At 34.6% G+C, this 20,688-nt stretch overlaps 1 protein-coding gene across 2 annotated transcripts in view; it reads right to left on the bottom strand.

Moving 5' to 3' along the window:
- The window catches only part of LOC145977733 (E3 ubiquitin-protein ligase LRSAM1-like), a 64,236-nt gene that overhangs the window by 24,884 nt on the left and 18,664 nt on the right, over positions 1-20,688 (bottom strand). Inside the window, exons 6-8 of one of the 2 annotated variants that reach the window (XM_083109983.1) lie at positions 15,693-15,799; positions 4,959-4,988; positions 149-250 (exon numbers count right to left, since the gene is read on the bottom strand). In XM_083109983.1, the coding sequence (XP_082966109.1) occupies positions 149-250; positions 4,959-4,988; positions 15,693-15,799 (239 nt within the window). The remainder of the gene's footprint in view (positions 1-148; positions 251-4,958; positions 4,989-15,692; positions 15,800-20,688) is intronic. The other variant, XM_083109984.1, reaches the window with a different exon arrangement.

Genomic DNA, 20,688 nt, shown 5'->3' with positions numbered 1-20,688 from the left:
GCATACAATCCATTAACCATTTTAGTAACCTCCCCATCTCCGTTAAACTGTAATGCACCACCAGGAGTATGTGTTTCGACAATTACTAAACTACCACATCAAATAACTCTTCTATATCTCTATGCATGGCACATGAAAGTGAACAAACCTTTTCGTTGTTTAGTTTCCGTGCATTTTGTATTTGAAGTTCTACTCTCTGTTGCTCCTGAATCATTTTTTCTAGAGCCAATCTTTCCTGTTGTTTCAATTCCTATAAAAAAAATTGAATATGCAAATAAGATAAATACACACTTCACACAAATATATGTTAATTAAGAGAATGGATAAATTAATTGGTATATATATAATCAAAATTTTCTAAAACTTTTTTTTATGTGCAAAATAATCTAACACAGTTATTTTTAGTGGTTTTTATTATATCTGTGACGTTTCGTCCTGGTTTCCCACAACTTTTTCAAGCTTACACCAAGATACACACTCAACACACAAGCTCTTTAGTGTGTATCTTGGTGTAAACTTGACAACATTCTGGGAAACCAGGATGAAACGTCTCAGAAAAAATAAAAACAACTAAAAGTGTTAGATTATTTTGCTCTACAAAAAGTGGTTATGTGAACCTTTAAGAAAAACACTTATTTTCATGTACAACTTCTAGAGTACATGTAATTTTACAACTTTCATAAAAGTATCAATGCAAAAATAGGAAAAAATAACAAAGAATGCACACCATGCAGCAATTGGTAAAACAAGATATGATATAGGTTCCAGTGTGTATAGAAAGCCCCTCACTTGATTGAATTGAATTGATGTTTTAAGTCCACTTTATGCACAGTAAGGCTAATCGGGACTGGACCTACAGTTTAAAATGGGTTCTGAACCACTATGTGCCTCAACCGGGTATCGAACCCGGGACCCCTTGATTACAAGGCGAAGACGCTACCACTGCGCCATCGGGGAGGGTCCGTAAAGCCCCTCACTTGAAAGAACCATCTGTAGGAGGAAGTGTCCCCTCAGCATTGTACTCAGAATATGTGAATAGAGCCAGTGGCTATTGTGCACGGACGTAAGCTTGAGTATTTTGCCTACACACAGGAATATTAGATGCAAGTGGTCTATTGTATACATGAATATAAATTGCAGAGGCATGAAAAAATGTCTGATTATTCACAACCATACCAAAATTCAACTTCGAGCTTTGTTTTGTATCCACTTTATGCTCTGTTCAGAATTAGACTTACGTTTAAAGTGGATATCTGAACCACAGGGCAATGTACCTTCACCAGGGATCGAACCTGAGATGCCTCGATTACATGGTGACAGCATTACAACTATGCCATTGGAGAGGTGCAAGCTTGGAGAAAGAATACAAACTCAAAACATACTTTCAAGGACCTTTCACAGTTTTATTTCAGTTATTTAAACAGTAAAAATGCATTAAGAGATGGGCTAGAAAAGTAAAATGTTGAACCTTTTTAATGTGTGTTTTAATATATTTTTAAATATTTATTTTAACAATGTGCATTAAACCTCTGAAGAAGATCCTGAAAAGGATTAGGACCAAATGACACGAAAGTATGGTTTATATTACTTAATGGAATGATGATTTTGCAAGCATTTAATGTGTTATACTGGCAGGCACTCAAGAAGAAGAAAAAGAAAGAAAAACAAACGACTTTTTAAAATTTAAAAGCAATTACTATTATTCTTTTTGGTGTGTGTGTGTAAGCAATTCCTTTCTTATTATTCTTGACACTGTCTCTTTCAAAAATATTTGAAAAGTCTGTTCTATCTAATCCTAAACAACTTTATCAAACTTGTTATACTACTGTATTTAGAGTCCAGTTTAATTACTATATTTGTGTTAGTTTGTGTCACATTTATGCAACTTTTGGCTAATCATGACAATAAGGATAAAGGATGATGAGGTGAAATTAATGAAGGGGAAATCAAAATGCACATGGACCAGACACATTAACACAAACCATACACGTTATACTGGCTGCGATTCCATGCACCACTGGTTCCCATGCCCGCAAGAATGAACACAGGATAACAACATACTGATTACTGCTAGTTTCAATGTCAGCTCCTCTTTGCTTTTTATATACTGCTTTTGATCCCGAAATATGCCCAATTTTTGTAACGAAATCTTGATCTTTTATATACGAAAGTTGTTTGGTGTGCTTTGGCCCTCAAAGCACACATTTTAGGACTTTAATGAACATAACAGCAAGGAGTTGAGGGAGAAAAGAAAGGAACTCACCCCAACCCATCATCCATGAGAGAAGGTTATTAATGTGCCATTGTATTGCATAAGACAAAGGCACATTAATAAACTTCTCTCAGAACAGAGTTTTTGTGTGGAATAAAAAGAGAAAAGCAAATTCAAAACATGATATGGTGGAAGTTAGATGATGACACATGTATAAAACAAAATTAATCACAACTGATTATTTTTAATTGGTGCACCATGATGTATCTAACAACTATGGTGGTATTTGAACGGGAGATGAAGTGGGAACCTGTCTCCTCTTTCTAGTTCATAATCTTTTTACTCGTGGGTGAGAAACTATATGTATAATTTACAAAATATCCCGATGCATCAAGGGTAGTTACTGAGATTTTACACTCATGGGAATTTTTCCAAATACCACACTGCTAATAACTCCTTATTTCACAATCATGCATATGTACATGATTGTGTGCCAATAATTACATACGGAGCAGACTTGGACAATGACAGAAAGAGACAAAAGAAAGATGCCGGCAATGGAGATGAAATTTTTAAGGAGTATATTGGGGAAGACTAGAAGGGATAGAATAAGGAATGAGGAGATCCGACAGACAGTGGGTGTGGTGAAGCTTCAGGAGAGGATAGATCAGGCACAGATTAGATGATTCGGACACATGAAAAGGATGGGTGCAGAAAGACTACCAGTAAGAGTTTACGATGCACAAGGAGTGGGAGTAAGGCCAAAGGGGATACCAAGATGTTGGTGGAAAAAGCAGATAGCGGAGAGAGTGTTACGAGAAGAGAACAAGATTGGAACACCATGGAAAGAGAAGATTGGTGGAAGACGAGGAAAAAATGGAGAGGCTTGACTTCTATGCCGACCCAGCCAGAGGCAGGAAACGGCAAAGGATGATGATGATGGATATGTACAAAATCATCTACAACTGTAAAAATATAAATTAATGTTAAAATCAATTGTGTGGAACAAAAGCAGAAACAAATTGCACTATGAGCATGGCAACCTACAAACTGATGATAGCACACAAATCGTATAGTCAAGTAAATAAGGTCCTGCAAAGCAATTTAGTAAAGTAAATACAGAATGCATGAAGTAGTTACACTGCAACTATTATATTAATTCAAATCATGTGTTAGCACTATTTTGAACATAAAGTAAACATTTAACAACACAAGTCTCTGAATTTCTATCAGAACCGTTTTTAAAGAGAAAAAAGGGGATAAGGGTAAAACTTGGTAAATTGTAAGTAAAGCATAGTTTGAAAATGTGGAATCAGGGAAACATGCAGTGAGACTATTTTGGGAGTTGCATAACTGACTTTGTCAAATTTACACTGTAGTACGCAAATACACAAATAATTTTACATTTTCTAGCATTTTTGAAGACGGTTACAATAGTATTTTTTAAGGTAATTTACGATTTATTTTATTGCTTTTCCTTAGGCTTGACTAAGTTCTTGTTTGGTTGAAACTAATCTAACGCCATCTGATTACTTTTTTCTCCACCAATGAATATATTAATACATAGTACGAGATATATTTTGTTTCAGTTGTGAATTAAGCTCAGATGGGTTAATTAGGACTGGATCTACAGGTTCAAATAAGATCTAAATTACTGTGAAATATGCTTCTACTTGTATGGAACCTTAGACTTCTTGATTGCAAAACAATAGCATTACCCTTCAAACTATTGGGGAGGAACGACTGCGATTGAGAATCGCATTAAACATTAGTTTCTCTGCACAAAAACAGTAAAGAATATGCTTTGAAAGAGAGTACTCCAACCTTTAATGAACTGAATAAACCTCTTATTGAGGGTGAGGCTGAAATCTTAAATAATGTTAAAGTAGTTCAATATGATGACTGTGGTAGAGAATAGATATTGTCCAATAATTTTTTAAAAAAGAAAAAAGTAATGCCCAATACCATTCTAATTATGAAATCCTGATCCATTTCCATTTCCATTTATTTCTCAAATCACAACATGATCATCACTATGGGCATGCATATTTAGTTTTTGATGAAAAAACAAAATGTGAAATAACACATTGTAACGTAAATTTCTCATATTTTTGAAAGGTGCGAAGTGAATTCTGCTACCATGTTTTGTCATGAAATAATGCAAAATGAACTGCAAAATGTGAAATAAACTCTTAAACACTAAATTTAGGGTTTATTTACCAGTGTGACACTTTCTGAGGTCTGAATTATCCTGTAAGTTACGCAAATCACAGAAAATTGATTATTTTTGCTGTAAATATTTGAGAATCAAAAATGGACTCTTTTACACAGAGATAAAGTTAATACTCTAACTACATAAATGTACTACTAGAACTGAAATGTTAATTTTGTGTAATAAGTATGGTTTTTAAATCAATTTTAGGTTTTTATTCACCATTTTAACACTGAAATGCTATTTTATATACCACTTTTGACCCCGAAATATGTCCAGTTTTTGTACCACAATTTTGATAGTTTATTCACCATAAATACATGGCTCTGCTTGATCTGCTGTGTCACTGTTAAAGCGATCAAGTTCAGCTAGGGCTTTCAAATTTTATTCATTCCTCATGAGAATAATCAGGGGGCTGCAGAATAAATTGAACCTTACCAATTGTTGAATTGCATTACTTTGCTCGTTTGTCCAACAAAATAATTTAGCTTAAAGCCTAAAAAGAAATAAGAAGCAAACATTTACTCAACATGCCTTCATCCTTTCTAGTTGCATCACTTTCTCCTAGAACAAAATTGAAAGAAAAGTAAAATTATTACACAAAAACACACAAACATACTGAAAGCATATACAATGATTTGTGAAGAAACAGAAATGAGACAAAATAAAGGTCTCTCTTCAGTAGGAGTGGGCGGATACACGTGCTGATGTATCAGTATCGGAAAAGCATCGATTACAATTTATTCACTGATATGGACCGATACTCTTCCAGAATTTGCATATTTTGCAGGGTGCACAAAAATGCTGTGACATTTTGGAGTCTTAATTATCCTGGAAATTATGCAAGATTCGAAATTTTCATGTATTTTGCACCGGGATTTTGTGAAAAAAATGGATTTTGTAATAAAATTACTGCTACTTTAATAGTTTCAGAGCAATTCTTTGAATATTTAAGAACAAATGGGTAAATTGATTCATATAATTGTAATGGAATACTTACATATTAACATTAAATAAATTTTTGGACAACTTTTAATTCTTACAATTTTCAAGCATCAGTGAGAATTGATTGGTATTGATAATGGTTCAAAGTGGAATCAGCTTACCATACCCTCAAGGAAGGTATTCATTATCCTCTGTTCAGTGGCAGATTACCAAATAGGCTCACTAGGCACGTGCCTAGGGGCGGCAACTCTTGTGGGCGGCAAATATTCTTTCCAGAATATCAAGAATAATAAAAAGTGTCTTACGTACACAGTGACAATTTTAGACCTATGAAACCAATGTTTCAAATCAACGGTTTGCAACACTTTTGCTTCATACGAAAGAAACCTTGATGTATCTGATTTATGTGTTATCAAGAAATGTTTCGTCTGCTCTGCCTCCTTCAGGTGCCAATCAATTTGTTTTTAACCGGTGCTGTGGCTTTTATCGCTTACAATGACAATGCAAGCTGCCCAGCCTTTGTTGGTTTGTTTTTGTAAATACATACCCCTCGATCTTCCACTAAGCGTTTGTTAATTGCCAGGCAGGAAAGAAGACTGATTGTTTGAAACTCGCATCTGTAACAATGCCAGTCTTAAAAAAAAATAAACATAAACACTGCTGATAAGTGAGTGCAGCTTTCGCGAGGACTGCAACTAGTTTTTGTCTTACTGTATTCTCTGGCTGGTGCATTCAGTTTGTTGCTAGTGCGTTTGTGATTTGGTGGGTTGTTTTTTTATGCAGCAGGCAGTATGAAGCGAACAAAGTTAAGTGGGGCAGCTTATCGTAAACTTGCAAACGAAAAGTGCGAAAGAGAAGCAACCTTACAGAAAAAGCTTGGTACAGTGGACACGTTTTTTAGGCAAAAGGAACAAGTGATTTCTGAAAGCAGTTCAAAAATTGAAGTGGAAGCGGCTACATCGAGTGAACTCTGTGAAACGAAAAATGTCGAAAATATTGTGGGTTTAGTGGAGAAAGAAAGTGCAACTGAGGTAGTGTCCCCTAGTTCGTAGGAGTTTCTGATTGTGACAGTGAGAGTGCAAATTTCGTTAGTGACGATCCTGCTGAGTGGTGTCTGAATGAGTCTACAATTGACATTCTTCTAAGACGTGGAATTAATCAGAATACTGAAAACGATTTTTCTAAATCGCAAAGACTCATAGCAGGTAAGACAAGATTTTTAAATAATATTGTTCTTTTTTCGTAAACTTGTAAATGGCGAATCAATATTGCGGAATTATTTGGTATATTCGTGCAGCACTGGTGCTGTTTATTGTGCATCATGCAGGTTGTTCAAGGGCAAGACAAACATCGCAACTCACGGCAATTCAGACTGGAAAAACATTTCAAATATTCTAGCATCACACGAAAAGTGGTGAGTGGCGAATTTAATTTCTCAATACATTACATAATTTTAGGTATAGCACATACAGAAAATGAATAGTTTGTTAATTATTTTTATCCTTTGTTTTTTATTTCAGTATGTTCACTAATTTTTATATTAGCCTGTAAAAATACTGCAAATAAGTTACTACTTTTCTTTTGAGAAGGGCGCACATTAAGTTTGTGCCTAGGGGCGGCGAGGAAGCTTAATCTGTCACTGACTCTGTTATTTCAGCTATACTGATCGCGGGCTCAACTTACAGCTGATCTATTTTTGCTACATAGCTCTATCTGTCCACCAATCATCTTTGGGAGTGTGTGGCTTGATGAGTGTCAACAACCTCAGTTGTGAAGTAAAAGATGTAGGGGTAACATCGTTATCCTGTTACAACGTTGCCAAAACGTCTGTTTTGACAGTTGTTTTTATTAGCTTGTATGTACAGTGTTCGGGTCCTTTGTGTACTAATTTTCCATGCTTTATGTACTATTGTACAGTTTTTATCCAGTAACGGTGCTGATCAACACACTCTCACTCTCTCTCTCTCTCTCTCTCTCCTCCATTTTACAGTACGTTTGGCACCATGCTGTGTATCCCACGTTCATTTGCTTCATCCCGCCAGCAACATTCGGTGCCTTGTCACAGAAATATTTATTCATACAATACTGATGCAAAATTAATAAAAGTTACGCATTTTGCATAAATCCCAGGATATTTAGATGAATTATTAGTGCAAATTATTGCATGGCATTATGCAGAACCCCGTTCCCCCAACAACCTGGAGTTACCTAGACTTCAGAAAAGCATGGCTGGTTTTCTGATTAAATTCAAATCTATATTTTCTAACACTAACATCGTATCGGCTCAACAATAAATCCTTGTTCTATGGTTCTGGAGCACAATAAAATGCAATTATCAAGTACCACCTCATTTTGACAAAAAAAAAATAATTCTGAAGTAGTGATGTGTACACTTCGCAACATCTTATTTGACCGCCCCGAAAGAATTCTAAGTCCCAAAATCGTAAACTTAGCAACATTGCACTTCAGCTCCAGGTGAGAGTAGCCAACTTTGAGTAAGTCCTTCCACTAGACGAAAAACGCTGCGGTGATAGATTTTCAATTTAACACTTTACATGAACTTAGAAACTATAAACCGCTATTATAATACACAATCAAACAGAAATAATAAATTGGAAAAAGAACCTTGAAGGATATTTACGATTCTGCTTGCTCGACTTAAAATTTTGGGGGTTTGAAACACTGAATAGAGTTTTTCTCCACCTGGAGGAAATTGCCATCAAGTTTGTGCAGAAAGAAGCAAATTTGTGAGGAGTTTATGCGACATTTTATTTACAATACCTTGCATAATATCGAACAGTTCTCAAAAACATATATTTTACACGACTTGTCGAGAAAATGAGCTTGAAACACAGGAAGGTGGGAGTCTTCATAAACGTCAACATGTTTTTAAGAGTATAACGTCATTAAGTTGACATAGAGCAGTCAGTTAGGCGCTGCTATCCTTATTTTTCATCAAGCGTGAAAGGTAGCGGGTTCAAATCCCACCCTCTCCTCTTTCTTTTTTTTCTTTTTTTGTTTGCTGAACAGATACCGTTGATATTAGAATATTTAAAAAATGAATCCGATGCACACTTGAGGGACGTCCCTTCTGCACATATTTCCCCTTAGAAGTTGGAGATTTCCAGGATTTAAAGTTAAAACTTTTCTTTTTTAGTTATTGTTCATATGTTGTGTTAACACACACATCATGATTAATTCACACATCACATATATGTATTCAGGATGCAAAAAATGTAATGTTATTTAAGTTATGTATTGTTTGTTTTTCACTGACACCTAAAATACTGATTATTTGATTTCGATATTAAGTAGTGATGTAGTGCAGTACTGTAACGAAGGAGACCGTTTAATGAGTTCAAATTGCTAAGATTTGTAATTTTATGTCCATTCCTTCTTAATGACTGTTGTCAATCCCCTCACCACCATCTTACCATGCGTCTAAAAATAATAGTAAATCGCCAATTAACATAAGTAAATGGTTATTGCGACGGAGGCCGATTCGATAAGAAACTACTAATAAGTATTTATATAGTGAGTGACAAACAAAAAATTCAAAATCTCATAATTATCGTTAATTCCTCACTGCTTTGTATCTAAAATGTTTGTCTTCTTTGAACAGAAAGTACGAGTATCAGATATTATAAACTTTCCGCACTAACTTTGTAATATTAGAAACCACCATTACAGACTTAACTCTATGTAACTTGATTCTGCGCATTCCACATGGCATGTGACTTCCTCCTATCATCGAAATAACTTTCTCTTACTATTTCCTTTCACCTCTTGAAATACAGAGACCAATGTTAACTTCTTAGCACGGTGGATAAACTTTACACCCAACGATATACTCCTGAAAAAAATCCTGCCTAGGAGGAGAATCGAACCTACGACCTCCCTCGTAACAATCAAGCACGTTACCTCTTCTCCAGGCAGCTCATATTAAAATTTTCTACCAGTTTGAAGAAACCAATTCACACATAATGTCATATCTATAATTTCCTCATGGCAATTTTCATGAGGAAACGAATTCAGATAAAATCGAGAAACGCTGAAAGGGAAAAATGATGAACATATCTATTGTTGTTTTGTCAAATTTTGTAAATTGTGTAAAAATTCCGTGTTTTGAGAAGTATTTTGTTGTTTGTTTAAAGTAGGAACAGGAGAGCGAAAAGGAGTCATTTGAACCAGACCCCGTTTGACAAGAAACTTCAGCTTTTTTCCAAAGACTGTATGAAAAGAGAGAGGAACGTATGAAATATAAAATATGTGTGAAATTAAAACAATGGAAACCTTGAAAGATAATACCAACGAACTTCAAACTATGAAAAACATATTTTCGTGGTGGAAAACTCCAAGTCATTTTCGAAATATGAACTTGATGTTTTTCTATATTATGAAGTGGAGATATGGGACTATACGATCCCTCAGCAAGAAAATTTTAAGTAACCTACCTCCAACATTTTCAATGGTCATAATTACTAATTAGGGTCCGGAAGTTGATGAAAAATCAACTTTTTTCTGACCCTTAAAAACAATGCTAAACCTGATATCATGTCCGTTTCCCTTCAGTTAGAGCCGGAAAACACTTTCTATTTTACATTTTTGTTTTGCATTTTTCGGATTTTTTTTGGCTTTCAGTTTATTTGTCAGTATTTTTAACAGTTTTTGTTGCATTTTTACTTATTTTTTGAGGTTTATTTTCCTCTTCCCCTGTTGTTTCGTGCATTTTAAATGCATTTACTAGTAAAACTTACATATTTAGATTTCTTGACATGGTCCATTTAGCAAATTCACCATGAATCGAAAATACGGTCAATGGAAAAGCATAATATTATTCTTAACTGAAATGTTTGGCAATGGATTTAAATACATTGTGTGAAGACTACTTTGAGGTTCTTTTTCTGGACACTATTATCGCTTTAATCTGTAGTTTTAAAGTAAAATTAGTCACAATATTAAATGCAATTACGCTCTGGTATAAGCGAAGCAGAACTGTATTTTCGGATGCTGGCCGACTACAGTATCATAGAAGGCCCACTCTGAAAGGAGATGAATTGGTTGATTTCGTGTTTTAAGTCAGCTTTATGCATAGTAAGGCTAATCGGGACTGGACCTACAGTTTAAAGTGGGATCCAAAGCGAGTGCATAAAATAACGTGAACCGTGTGGTATAGGGGGGTCGTTTGCTTATGGAATGGAAGGTCATGGGTTCAAACCTACTTCTTTGCAAAATCTTTTTCGGGAAGTAAACGGCTTTGGACGAGAATGCTTATCTACGTTTCTTGGATATTTCCGTTGATATTTATGCGATTTATGTCCAGCATTTCCGGATGCAGAAAGTTGACATGTAAGTTCTTAATATGTGTTAACTTATAACAGCTGAATGAAAGAAAAAGTATTTCCTAAAATCCTGCCAATCACTGAAAGATTAAAAACATTAGTAGAAGCATTACTTGAGGCATGCACAGTGGCGACGATTATGGAGTGTGGAGGGGCAGATGACCCAGCACTATGCTAAACATTATCTACCAAGGGAAAGAAACTGTCTTTGCCCTCCCCCTCCCCCCACCTTGCCCCATCAGTTTTGAAACCCAATCGCCGCCACTGAGCATGCATCGCATAAATATTTACAGTAATATCATATAATATTATATTACGTTATTAGAACACTTCGTACTCGGTAAATAAAAAGGAAAAAATAATAAGGAAAGGGTGGGATTTGAACCTACGATGTTTCGATCTTGACGAAAACAGTAAAAAAACGAAAGTGCTGTCATCTAACCAAGTACTCCAGGAGATTGCTAACAGAAAGCTCAGTAAAACACGTTAATCTCAGTTGAAGCAACATTGTGCCGGAGTTTCGAACCATTTTTCGCCAAGAACCAAGGAAAAGACACACTTTGCAGAATCGTTTGGTGTTGTGCAAAGTATCTTTACTAAACATTTGCATAAAATCATCATAAATTTGCCTTCTTGCATTCAAATGTGACGGCAATTCTTTCCGGGTGGATGAGATCCTGTTCAGTGTTTCACAATGCACATACATTTTCCTATTTTCAAATTTAGAACGAAGAGTCTTGAAATATTTTCAACATTCGTATTTCTACTTAACATTTTTTTGTCTACTCATATATTTTATTACTGCTTTAGGGTATCTTTAATTTATGGAATGTGAAAGAATGGAAAAATATCACGAGCGTTTTCATTCAGGAAGAAGAAATGTTGCAAAGTTGGCTACTCTTAGTTGGCTCTGAAACGCTGTGCTGCCAAATTTACGAATTCCGGACTTTGAAATTTTTCAGGGCGGTCAAATAAGATGTTGCGAAGTGTACCAATGACAATAACTTTAATTATGATGGATATATACTTATGTGAACACAAAACTATTCCCCTCAAACAAACACACAGAAAAACCTTTATTTTGTCACTTGTGATTGTGACTATGCTTCTGCAGTTATTCACACCAAATGAAAATAATAAGAAAAAATAAAACAATTTATCCTATTCATGCATCTTACGTTCTGTACATGTTTGTTAGCACTATGGCACAATTATTAGGCTCACTGAAACTACATCTGGGGATACACAGATACTGTAACTAATATTACAATTTTTAATAGCAGATAAAGTAATTTAATGTTATCATAATTTATTACTAAATTTATATTCTAAATTTAATTTGCTTCATAGAGAATGCAGATTTCAACAGTGGAAAGAACCAATTTCATAACTGTGACAAACCAACATGAAATGTTATTCTTCTCAACAGAGCATAAAATTTTATTAACATTCAAAATGTTAATGAAAACTAGTGCAAATTGAAGCCAACAACTTATCGGTTGGTCACTCAAAGCAAATACACAGAAAATATTAGAATATTAGAAAAACATTAGATATGCATTTTCACATACGAAATATAATGTTATTTGTTTAAAATATGCAGTTTAAATACAGAGAAACTAGTACTCACTTTTATCCGTGAACCTGAAATTAATCAAAAAAGAAGAAAAAACAGCTTTGCGGATAAAATTGCATACTAGTTTCTCCGTATTTATATACTACCGCGTCTCTCCTTTCCCAATCATGAATATGTAGTTTAGTTAGGTGAATTACTAAAAAGCAGCTAGCGAATACTAAAATGAAAATTAATCACTCAAAATAACCCACTACTCATTCACAAATGGATCTTAATTTGAAAAAAAAAAAGAAACAACAACAAAAAAAACTTTAGAAGTAATGATGTCAACGATGGCAATGATACTAAACAGAAATTCACATCATATTAAATCTCCCACATAATTTTGTGAACTGTATAGTGTAGATATGAATCTTTATCCTTTCTGGAATACAAGTTTGCTTCAAAACGAGTTTTTAATGTAAATGATATGAAGAAGAAAGTTGGCTTAGTCCACTTTATGGTAAGACAAGGCTAACCAGGACTAGATCTACAGTATTCACAATGCCACTACAATGCAAGATCCTACTAAATTTGGCTGAACAATATCATCATTCCCCCTACATCCCAGACTTAGCACTAAATATAAATTTCATGCACCTGATATCTTTCCTTAGGCCATATTATTATATGATGAATGGATACAAGAACTGGGGGCCTTCTTCACCAACTGCCTCAACATTTCAATTATGCATTCCATACAATAAGTGTAGCAACATCAGAGAGTTAGTTACTTTTAAGTTAATTCTATTTAGTTAATATTACATATGATTTGGTAACGTGCAAAATAAAAAAAAAATTAAAAAAATTACTTTATGTTATATGTGAAGTGATTAAATTAAAAAACTGAAATGTATATGTATACAAGTTAGTAAGTACATTCACCACTACAAGTACCAGTCATAGATGATAAATTTTGGAATATCGCGCATATTGTATACATTGTATTCAGTATTGTGAATCCCAGCTTGAGACAAAACTACATCAAATAACCATCACAAATCAACAGCTTCTAAATTCTTGCGCATACACATTAAAACTAGAACAAAATAGAAATTGCAGTGGCATGCATATCAGGCATAAATCTACTACATTTAGTGCTAATTGAAATAATTTAAAAAAAATCCCAAAACAATATTTTCAGTTTCATTTCTGGGTTGGTAGTAACTCAAATATAACTATTTCTACTTGGGTCGTTATAAATCATCAATTTCCATAGTGTTACGCTAAAATGAAACAGTGAACTGTCCAATTGTAACAAAACAATGAATGATGACTAAGGAATACACGTAACACAAGGCATTTAGTTGCATGGTTTATTTCGGCCAGTTTGGATGAGATGCAATTTCGTATTAATTGTTCTGAAGAGTCTACTGATACCAGATTAGATTTCTGGTGCTAACTAGAATTCTCAAAATGACAACTCCAACAAAGTGGCAGCAGAGGTCAAGATATCATCCTATAGAAATATGACTAACTGCCCTCAGAAGTGTCTGAAATTAGTCGTCATGCAATTGTTAGCATGGCACCTAATAGAAAGTCACAATTTTTGGCAAATGTGCAGTTATTATCCTTATATAGGGTCTGGCACTATATATCTACCATTCTAATATATTTCCTATAGTAACACAATACAGCTAATGTAAGCAAGATAGTGGTAATTTGTACATAACATAATGCCATTTGTAAAACAATAACACAGCACTGTTCACTTAGTCTTATTTTTTCAAAAATCACGTCAGGTAGATAACCAACATTCTATGTTGTACACTCACGGAGTCAGGAAAAACAAAATTATCCATTACAGACACCAGCATTGCGGGTGGAATTGGTTGGATTTGATGCTTTAAGTCCACTTTATGCACAGTAGGGCTAATTGGGACTGGACCGAGTGTTTAAAGTGAGATCTGAACAACTATGTGCCTCCACCGGGTATCAAACCTTCATTACAAGGCAAAGACTCTACAACTGCACCATCGGAGGGGACAGAAATTAGCTGGACTTCTTTACAAATTCTTCTCTTCCGGAACTCTAAGTTAGGGATACGTGTTCAAAAACTCGGCTCTTGAGGTACCCCCAGAGACACAAATTGCGGGCAGTCAGTGTGTGCTGCGCAGCTATCATAAAAGGTATGTACCATACATTACTTTTAAAATTCGCCTCTACCACAAAAGCAAGGTGTTCAGGGGTCCAACGCTTCATTGCTACAGAAATGGCATCCCTCGTGCTCTTGCCTAGCATGCTGTGTTTCGTCCCTACAGCAGGGCCGTAGGGAATACCAACCTTTGAAAGTGGTAGATACATATTGCTGGACCCTGTATAAAGGATTAAAATCTGCACATTATCTGAATCTTTTCAATGCTGGAGCATTATTATGAATCATTTTAATGAAAACCATGTTATATTTTATAATAACGTATTATCCAACAACACAGTATCGAGGTGGCCGTGGAGCGGTAACTGTAACTATGTTGCAAGCAGTAACTGTAACTATGTTCCAAGCGATAACTGTAACTATGTTGCGAGCGGTAACTGTAACTATGTTGCGAGCGGTAACTGTAACTATGTTCCTAGCAGTAACTGTAACTATGTTCCAAGTGGTAACTGTAACTATGTTGCGAGCGGTAACTGTAACTATGTTGCGAGCGGTAACTGTAACTATGTTCCTAGCAGTAACTGTAACTATGTTCCAAGTGGTAACTGTAACTATGTTGCAAGCGGTAACTGTAACTATGTTGCAAGCGGTAACTGTAACTATGTTCCAAGCGGTAACTGTAACTATGTTGCAAGCAGTAACTGTAACTATGTTGCAAGCGGTAACTGTAATTATGTTCCAAGCGGTAACTGTAATTATGTTGCAAGCGGTAACTGTAACTATGTTCCAAGCGGTAACTGTAACTATGTTCCAAGCGGTAACTGTAACTATGTTGCAAGCGGTAACTGTAACTATGTTGCAAGCGGTAACTGTAACTATGTTGCAAGCGGTAACTGTAACTATGTTCCAAGCGGTAACTGTAACTATGTTGCAAGCAGTAACTGTAACTATGTTGCAAGCGGTAACTGTAACTATGTTCCAAGCGGTAACTGTAACTATGTTGCAAGCGGTAACTGTAACTATGTTCCAAGCGGTAACTGTAACTATGTTCCAAGCGGTAACTGTAACTATGTTGCAAGCTACTCCACCAATGCAAGTTTTAAAAATGGTATAGTTTCGTTAAGCAAATGAAGTCAATAAGTGTTGCCAACACCAAATTTCTCGCACCAACCACAAACACTCCATAATAATAAAAATAAGAAAAGAATATCCAAATGTAACTATGACCTTAACCTCCAGCAATTTACCTCAATACAAACCACTAAACATACCTGAAACATTCTGTCTTTCTCTTCAAAGTCCGTTGAAAAATTGGAACACATTACATCCGATTCATCGTCATCTACACATGATGCAGGCATATAGTCCACTCCACTTTCTGTGCATTAAAATAATAAAATGTAAATGGTAAAAGGAAACACAAAAAACTAAAAGTAAAGTCAAATGGAATACATACAAAAATTATTTTAAATGCATACAACATAAGTTGGCCATTCTAGAGCAACTGTGCATTTCTGCAAACAAGTTTCACACTTTTGAACAAATGATTATTGAGGTAGAATCCAAAGATTATCATCCCTGTATTGGAAATACAATGTCATGGATTTTTCACACTGTTCTCTTTCAAGTCAGTTTTTTCAAGACAATAAGTCAAATTGAACCAATTTTTAAATGAATCGTTCTTAAGGTTTGACTGCACAGTCAAAAGAAAGCTGCCACTGTCATGGATATGGTTAAAATACACCACAAAAATTCCTATAATTTTATTACTTTATTACTGATTGATTGATTGATTGATTTATTTTACTTCACTTTTAGCTAATTTGTGAAGATGGGGATAAGTGATGATATGATGAAATTCATGGACACTCACAAACATCCATGCTCAGGCTGGGATTCGAACCCGGGGACCCTGGCATCATAGCCCGATGTGCACTTTATTACTGAAAAATCAGATAATGGTAAAAATATGAGGGAATACACGGTGCACAGTTGTTTTCAGGAAAAGGTAGAAGTTGTAGGGATTTCAGTGAGATTTTTAAAAATCACTAATATGACAATAAAAATAATACATTGTCATAACAACATTTGAAAATCGTTAGGCTAAGTTCAGTTCCACATTTGTGCAATATTTATAATAATTTAGTCATAACAGTTATTTTTGACTGGCAATATGAAAAACAAATATCTTCAATTATATGTGTTCTTTCAGACAAGAAAGATATGATACATTCAAATTTATAATTAAATTTATTGAAATTGTGTACATTTGCATTGGCATCAAGGTTTATATACAAATGTCAACTCTTTAAAATTGTTCAATGTATAATATGATGTCATACTTGGTATTTTGAATCAACATTCAAAATATGGTAATGGTAAGCATTAGATAAGTCTATTGTGATATACGAGTCATTCCATGCGAAATCAACGCAGCCTTTGACCTAACCATCTCCGATTTTCATGAAATTTGGGGAATTGAAACTATGCATGGAACTTAGTAACTATAGAAATTTTTAGTTTCGTGCATCTTGTAATTGTTAAATTATTCAAGGTCAAAGTTAGCATAAATTGCTCTTTTTGAGCCCGCTTAGCTATACTAAATCTGCTGTAACTCCGCCCCTATTTTGCCTAGGAAGCTCAAATAAAGCTTATTGTACAGGGAATTGAACAAGCTTTCCAGTGATATATAACAAGCCTACCTTTGGATAAAAATATAATTTTGTCACGTGACCTTGACATTTGACCTTGAATATCTCAAAACATGTCATCACCAAAAATCGTGAAAAAAATATATTTGGTCCCTCATACCATACTCTAAAACATATCAAAAAATCATTCTGGGACTGCAATGGGATCAGAAGATACAAAATAATATGTGTAACTATGTGACTGATAAAAGCCCAATTACATGAACTATGAAGAGTCAGATGTCCCTTAACACCCCCTACAAAATGTGAAGGAGTTATCCTGTGTATAATTGGTCATGAAAGAAATAGGTTAGGCACAGGGAGATCCTTAGCCGTGTGTGTCAAGCGCAGATCCAGCATATTGTTGACCGCCATATTGAATTCAACGCAAAAATTTCAAAGGAAAGGGGGTGATGTGATATATCAAATCAGGCTAGAATTTCACGAGAAATGAAGTGACGAAGGAGTTTCCAACGTATCTTACGCCAGCCAAAAGTTATACACATATCTTTCACTTACGATATATGCACATTATAATGTTGTCAATGTTCCTGTGAGCACACTCGTTGACATCTCTCACACTCGCATAGAACATTTGGTAATGTAGAATGTGCAACAACATCGCAAGCAGCAACTATGCCTTCTCTCAGATGGTCAATATCAGGGACTTTTAATGCATGCACCATTCTCTTCAAATGTTTCTGAAGGTAAAAGTCCTCCTAAGATGTTATATCTGGGGAATGTGCAGGCCTTTTAATAGATCCCCGTGTGCCCATCAATCTACCTAGAAAATTACCATGAAGAAATTGCGAAAATGTCTACATAGTGTGGTCACACTCTGTCCTGTTTCAAAACTCTCGAAAAGTGCCATATCCCGTAAGCAAGGGTGAAAAAACCTGTTCACTTAACAAATCCAAGAACCCTCACCATTTAAGGTTACGTTGTTGAATATGGACCAACCATTTCCGTTTGCCATACATTATACCACATAATTAGCTTACCAGCAACAACCATTCAACTGAGCAAATCACAGGTATTGCATATTATTTTTATTAACTTCACCGTGAACATAAAAATTAGCCTCGTCACTGAAGAATTTTTCATTCCAAAGGAAGTGTCACGTAATTGTTTGAGATACTTTTCCCAATATTATTCACTATTCAACTATTTGGTTGAATATGCAATGGTGCGTATACTTCTTTCTCTCCCAAGATGTCAGCGGGATCTCGATGAGTTCCTAACACATTAGGAGCATTCCAATGCTTTGTTTTTAACACCTCGAAAAGGGGAAAATGGTTACAAGCATGCAGTAATAAATTTTTGCTGGTTAAATATATGTTGGATAAACCTTCGTCACTTCATTTCTCGTGAAATTCTAGCCTGATTTGATATATCACATCACCCCCTTTCCTTTGAAATTTTTGCGTTGAATTCAATATGGCGGTCAACAATATGACGGACCTGCGCTTGATACACACGGCTAGGGATCTCCCTGTGCCTAACCTATTTCTTTAATGACCAATTATACACAGGATAACTCCTTCACATTTTGTAGGGGGTGTTAAGGGACATCTGACTCTTCATAGTTCATGTAATCGGGCTTTTATCAGTCACATAGTTACACATATTATTTTGTATCTTCTCATCCCATTGCAGTCCCAGAATGATTTTTTGATATGTTTTAGAGTATGGTATGAGGGACCAAATATATTTTTTTCACGATTTTTGGTGATGACATGTTTTGAGATATTCAAGGTCAAATGTCAAGGTCACGTGACAAAATTATATTTTTATCCAAAGGTAGGCTTGTTATATATCACTGGAAAGCTTGTTCAATTCCCTGTATAATAAGCTTTATTTGAGCTTCCTAGGCGAAATAGGGGCGGAGTTACAGCACATTTAGTATAGCTAAGCGGGCTCAAAAAAGGCAATTTCTGCAAACTTTGACATTGAATAATTTAACAATTACAAGGCGCACGAGACTAAAAATTTTCATAGTTACTAAGTTCTATGCATAGTTTCAACTCCCCAAATTTCATGAAAATCGGAGATGGTCAGGTTAAAAATTGCACATATCTGTGTTGATTTGGCATGGAATGACTCATACATAGTAAAATAGCTGTAACAGAGAAAATGTACATTTACTACACAAACATTCAAGCTGTTAAGCACTTATGGACAAAAATATAAAACAAAAACAATTGAAGATAACACATACTAAAAAATCGGGCTTGAACTAGTTGCTCTAATACTAGTTGTCTGTGACTTTTGAGGAATCTCATGATGGATGGAAGATAAGTAAAAATGTGGCTATTGGTGAAGGATTGATATTTGTATAAATCTTGATATTTTGAAAGATTATACTTTGCAAGTTAATCTTTAATAGTTTGTTTAAACTATATAGAGACATTTTGTTCATAACAGAAGCTTGAAAATGCCTTTATAATGGCATAATCTTTAAAAAGATTTGGAACTTGTAAAAAGTGCCAAGTTTAAAAATTGGAAGCAGGAAATTATTATCTGCTTGCATCTGCATTATCAAGCTAGTAGATGAATAATGCATTACCTCAAATGAATGTTTTGAGAAATAAGACAAAAGTGAGAGAAATATCTTCTGCATTTTGGATGTGAATTAACCATATGTGGAGTTTTAAAAATTGAAGAATGGAAGCCATCTTGTAAACCTGGTTGAAGAAATTGACATATTGAGTATACTCAGATGTAGAACTGATGCATGCCAAAATATTAAGAAAAAGACTTACTCTACCTCACAAGGAGATAATATAGAAATATTTTCTTCATATAAATAACATTTATATGTAATAAATGTTCTTTTAAACAAATGCATAATTGATGCTCTTGTAACTTTTGTTATCTCTAGTTTTTTATCAATATAATAATTATAAAAATATTTATTATTGTTTGAACATAAACACTATTCATCAGCATATGTAAATTGAAATTTCCTTTTCAATATAGCACCATAGCTACCTATTGTGCTAATACTGAGTTTGAATTCTGACTTACATAGTTAAACACTGGCAATGTTTTCCTAACTGAACAGCCTGTACCATGATAAATTAATTTACCACAATATGTCAACTTAAATAACACGAAGGAAAATTAATATGCTTTTATATTAATTATTACTGCTAAACATTCTTCCTTAATGGAATTTATAAAATCAAGTTCTCATCTGAGTTCATTTCGTAAAAACAAATCCATTGCTGATAATTTCCATTCTGGTGACCCTTTACTTGACTCTAGACTTATAAATATTTAATCAAGGTATAATACAGTATCTAAACTTTTAAAATTAGATTACATGAAACCAATAAATATACAGAAATAAAGAATTATAAATTATGTAACATATTCAGGGTGATTCTGTAACATTGTAAACTAGCATTACAAAAATGATTTCAGTAAAGTGAATAAAATACTATATTTACTCATGCATAGTGTGCGAGTGAGTATAATGCGCACCCTGGTTTTTGATGGGTACAAGTGATAAAAAATTATATCTTGTATATAATGCGCAGTACAATCCAGTTTCAAGAAATGGCTTTCTTAGTTG

The sequence above is a fragment of the Lepisma saccharinum genome, chromosome 23 (genome assembly GCF_977018435.1).
Source record: "Lepisma saccharinum chromosome 23, izLepSacc3.1, whole genome shotgun sequence".
In the NCBI taxonomy this organism is placed as follows: domain Eukaryota; kingdom Metazoa; phylum Arthropoda; class Insecta; order Zygentoma; family Lepismatidae; genus Lepisma; species Lepisma saccharinum.
This window is presented reverse-complemented; position numbering and strand designations above follow the sequence as displayed.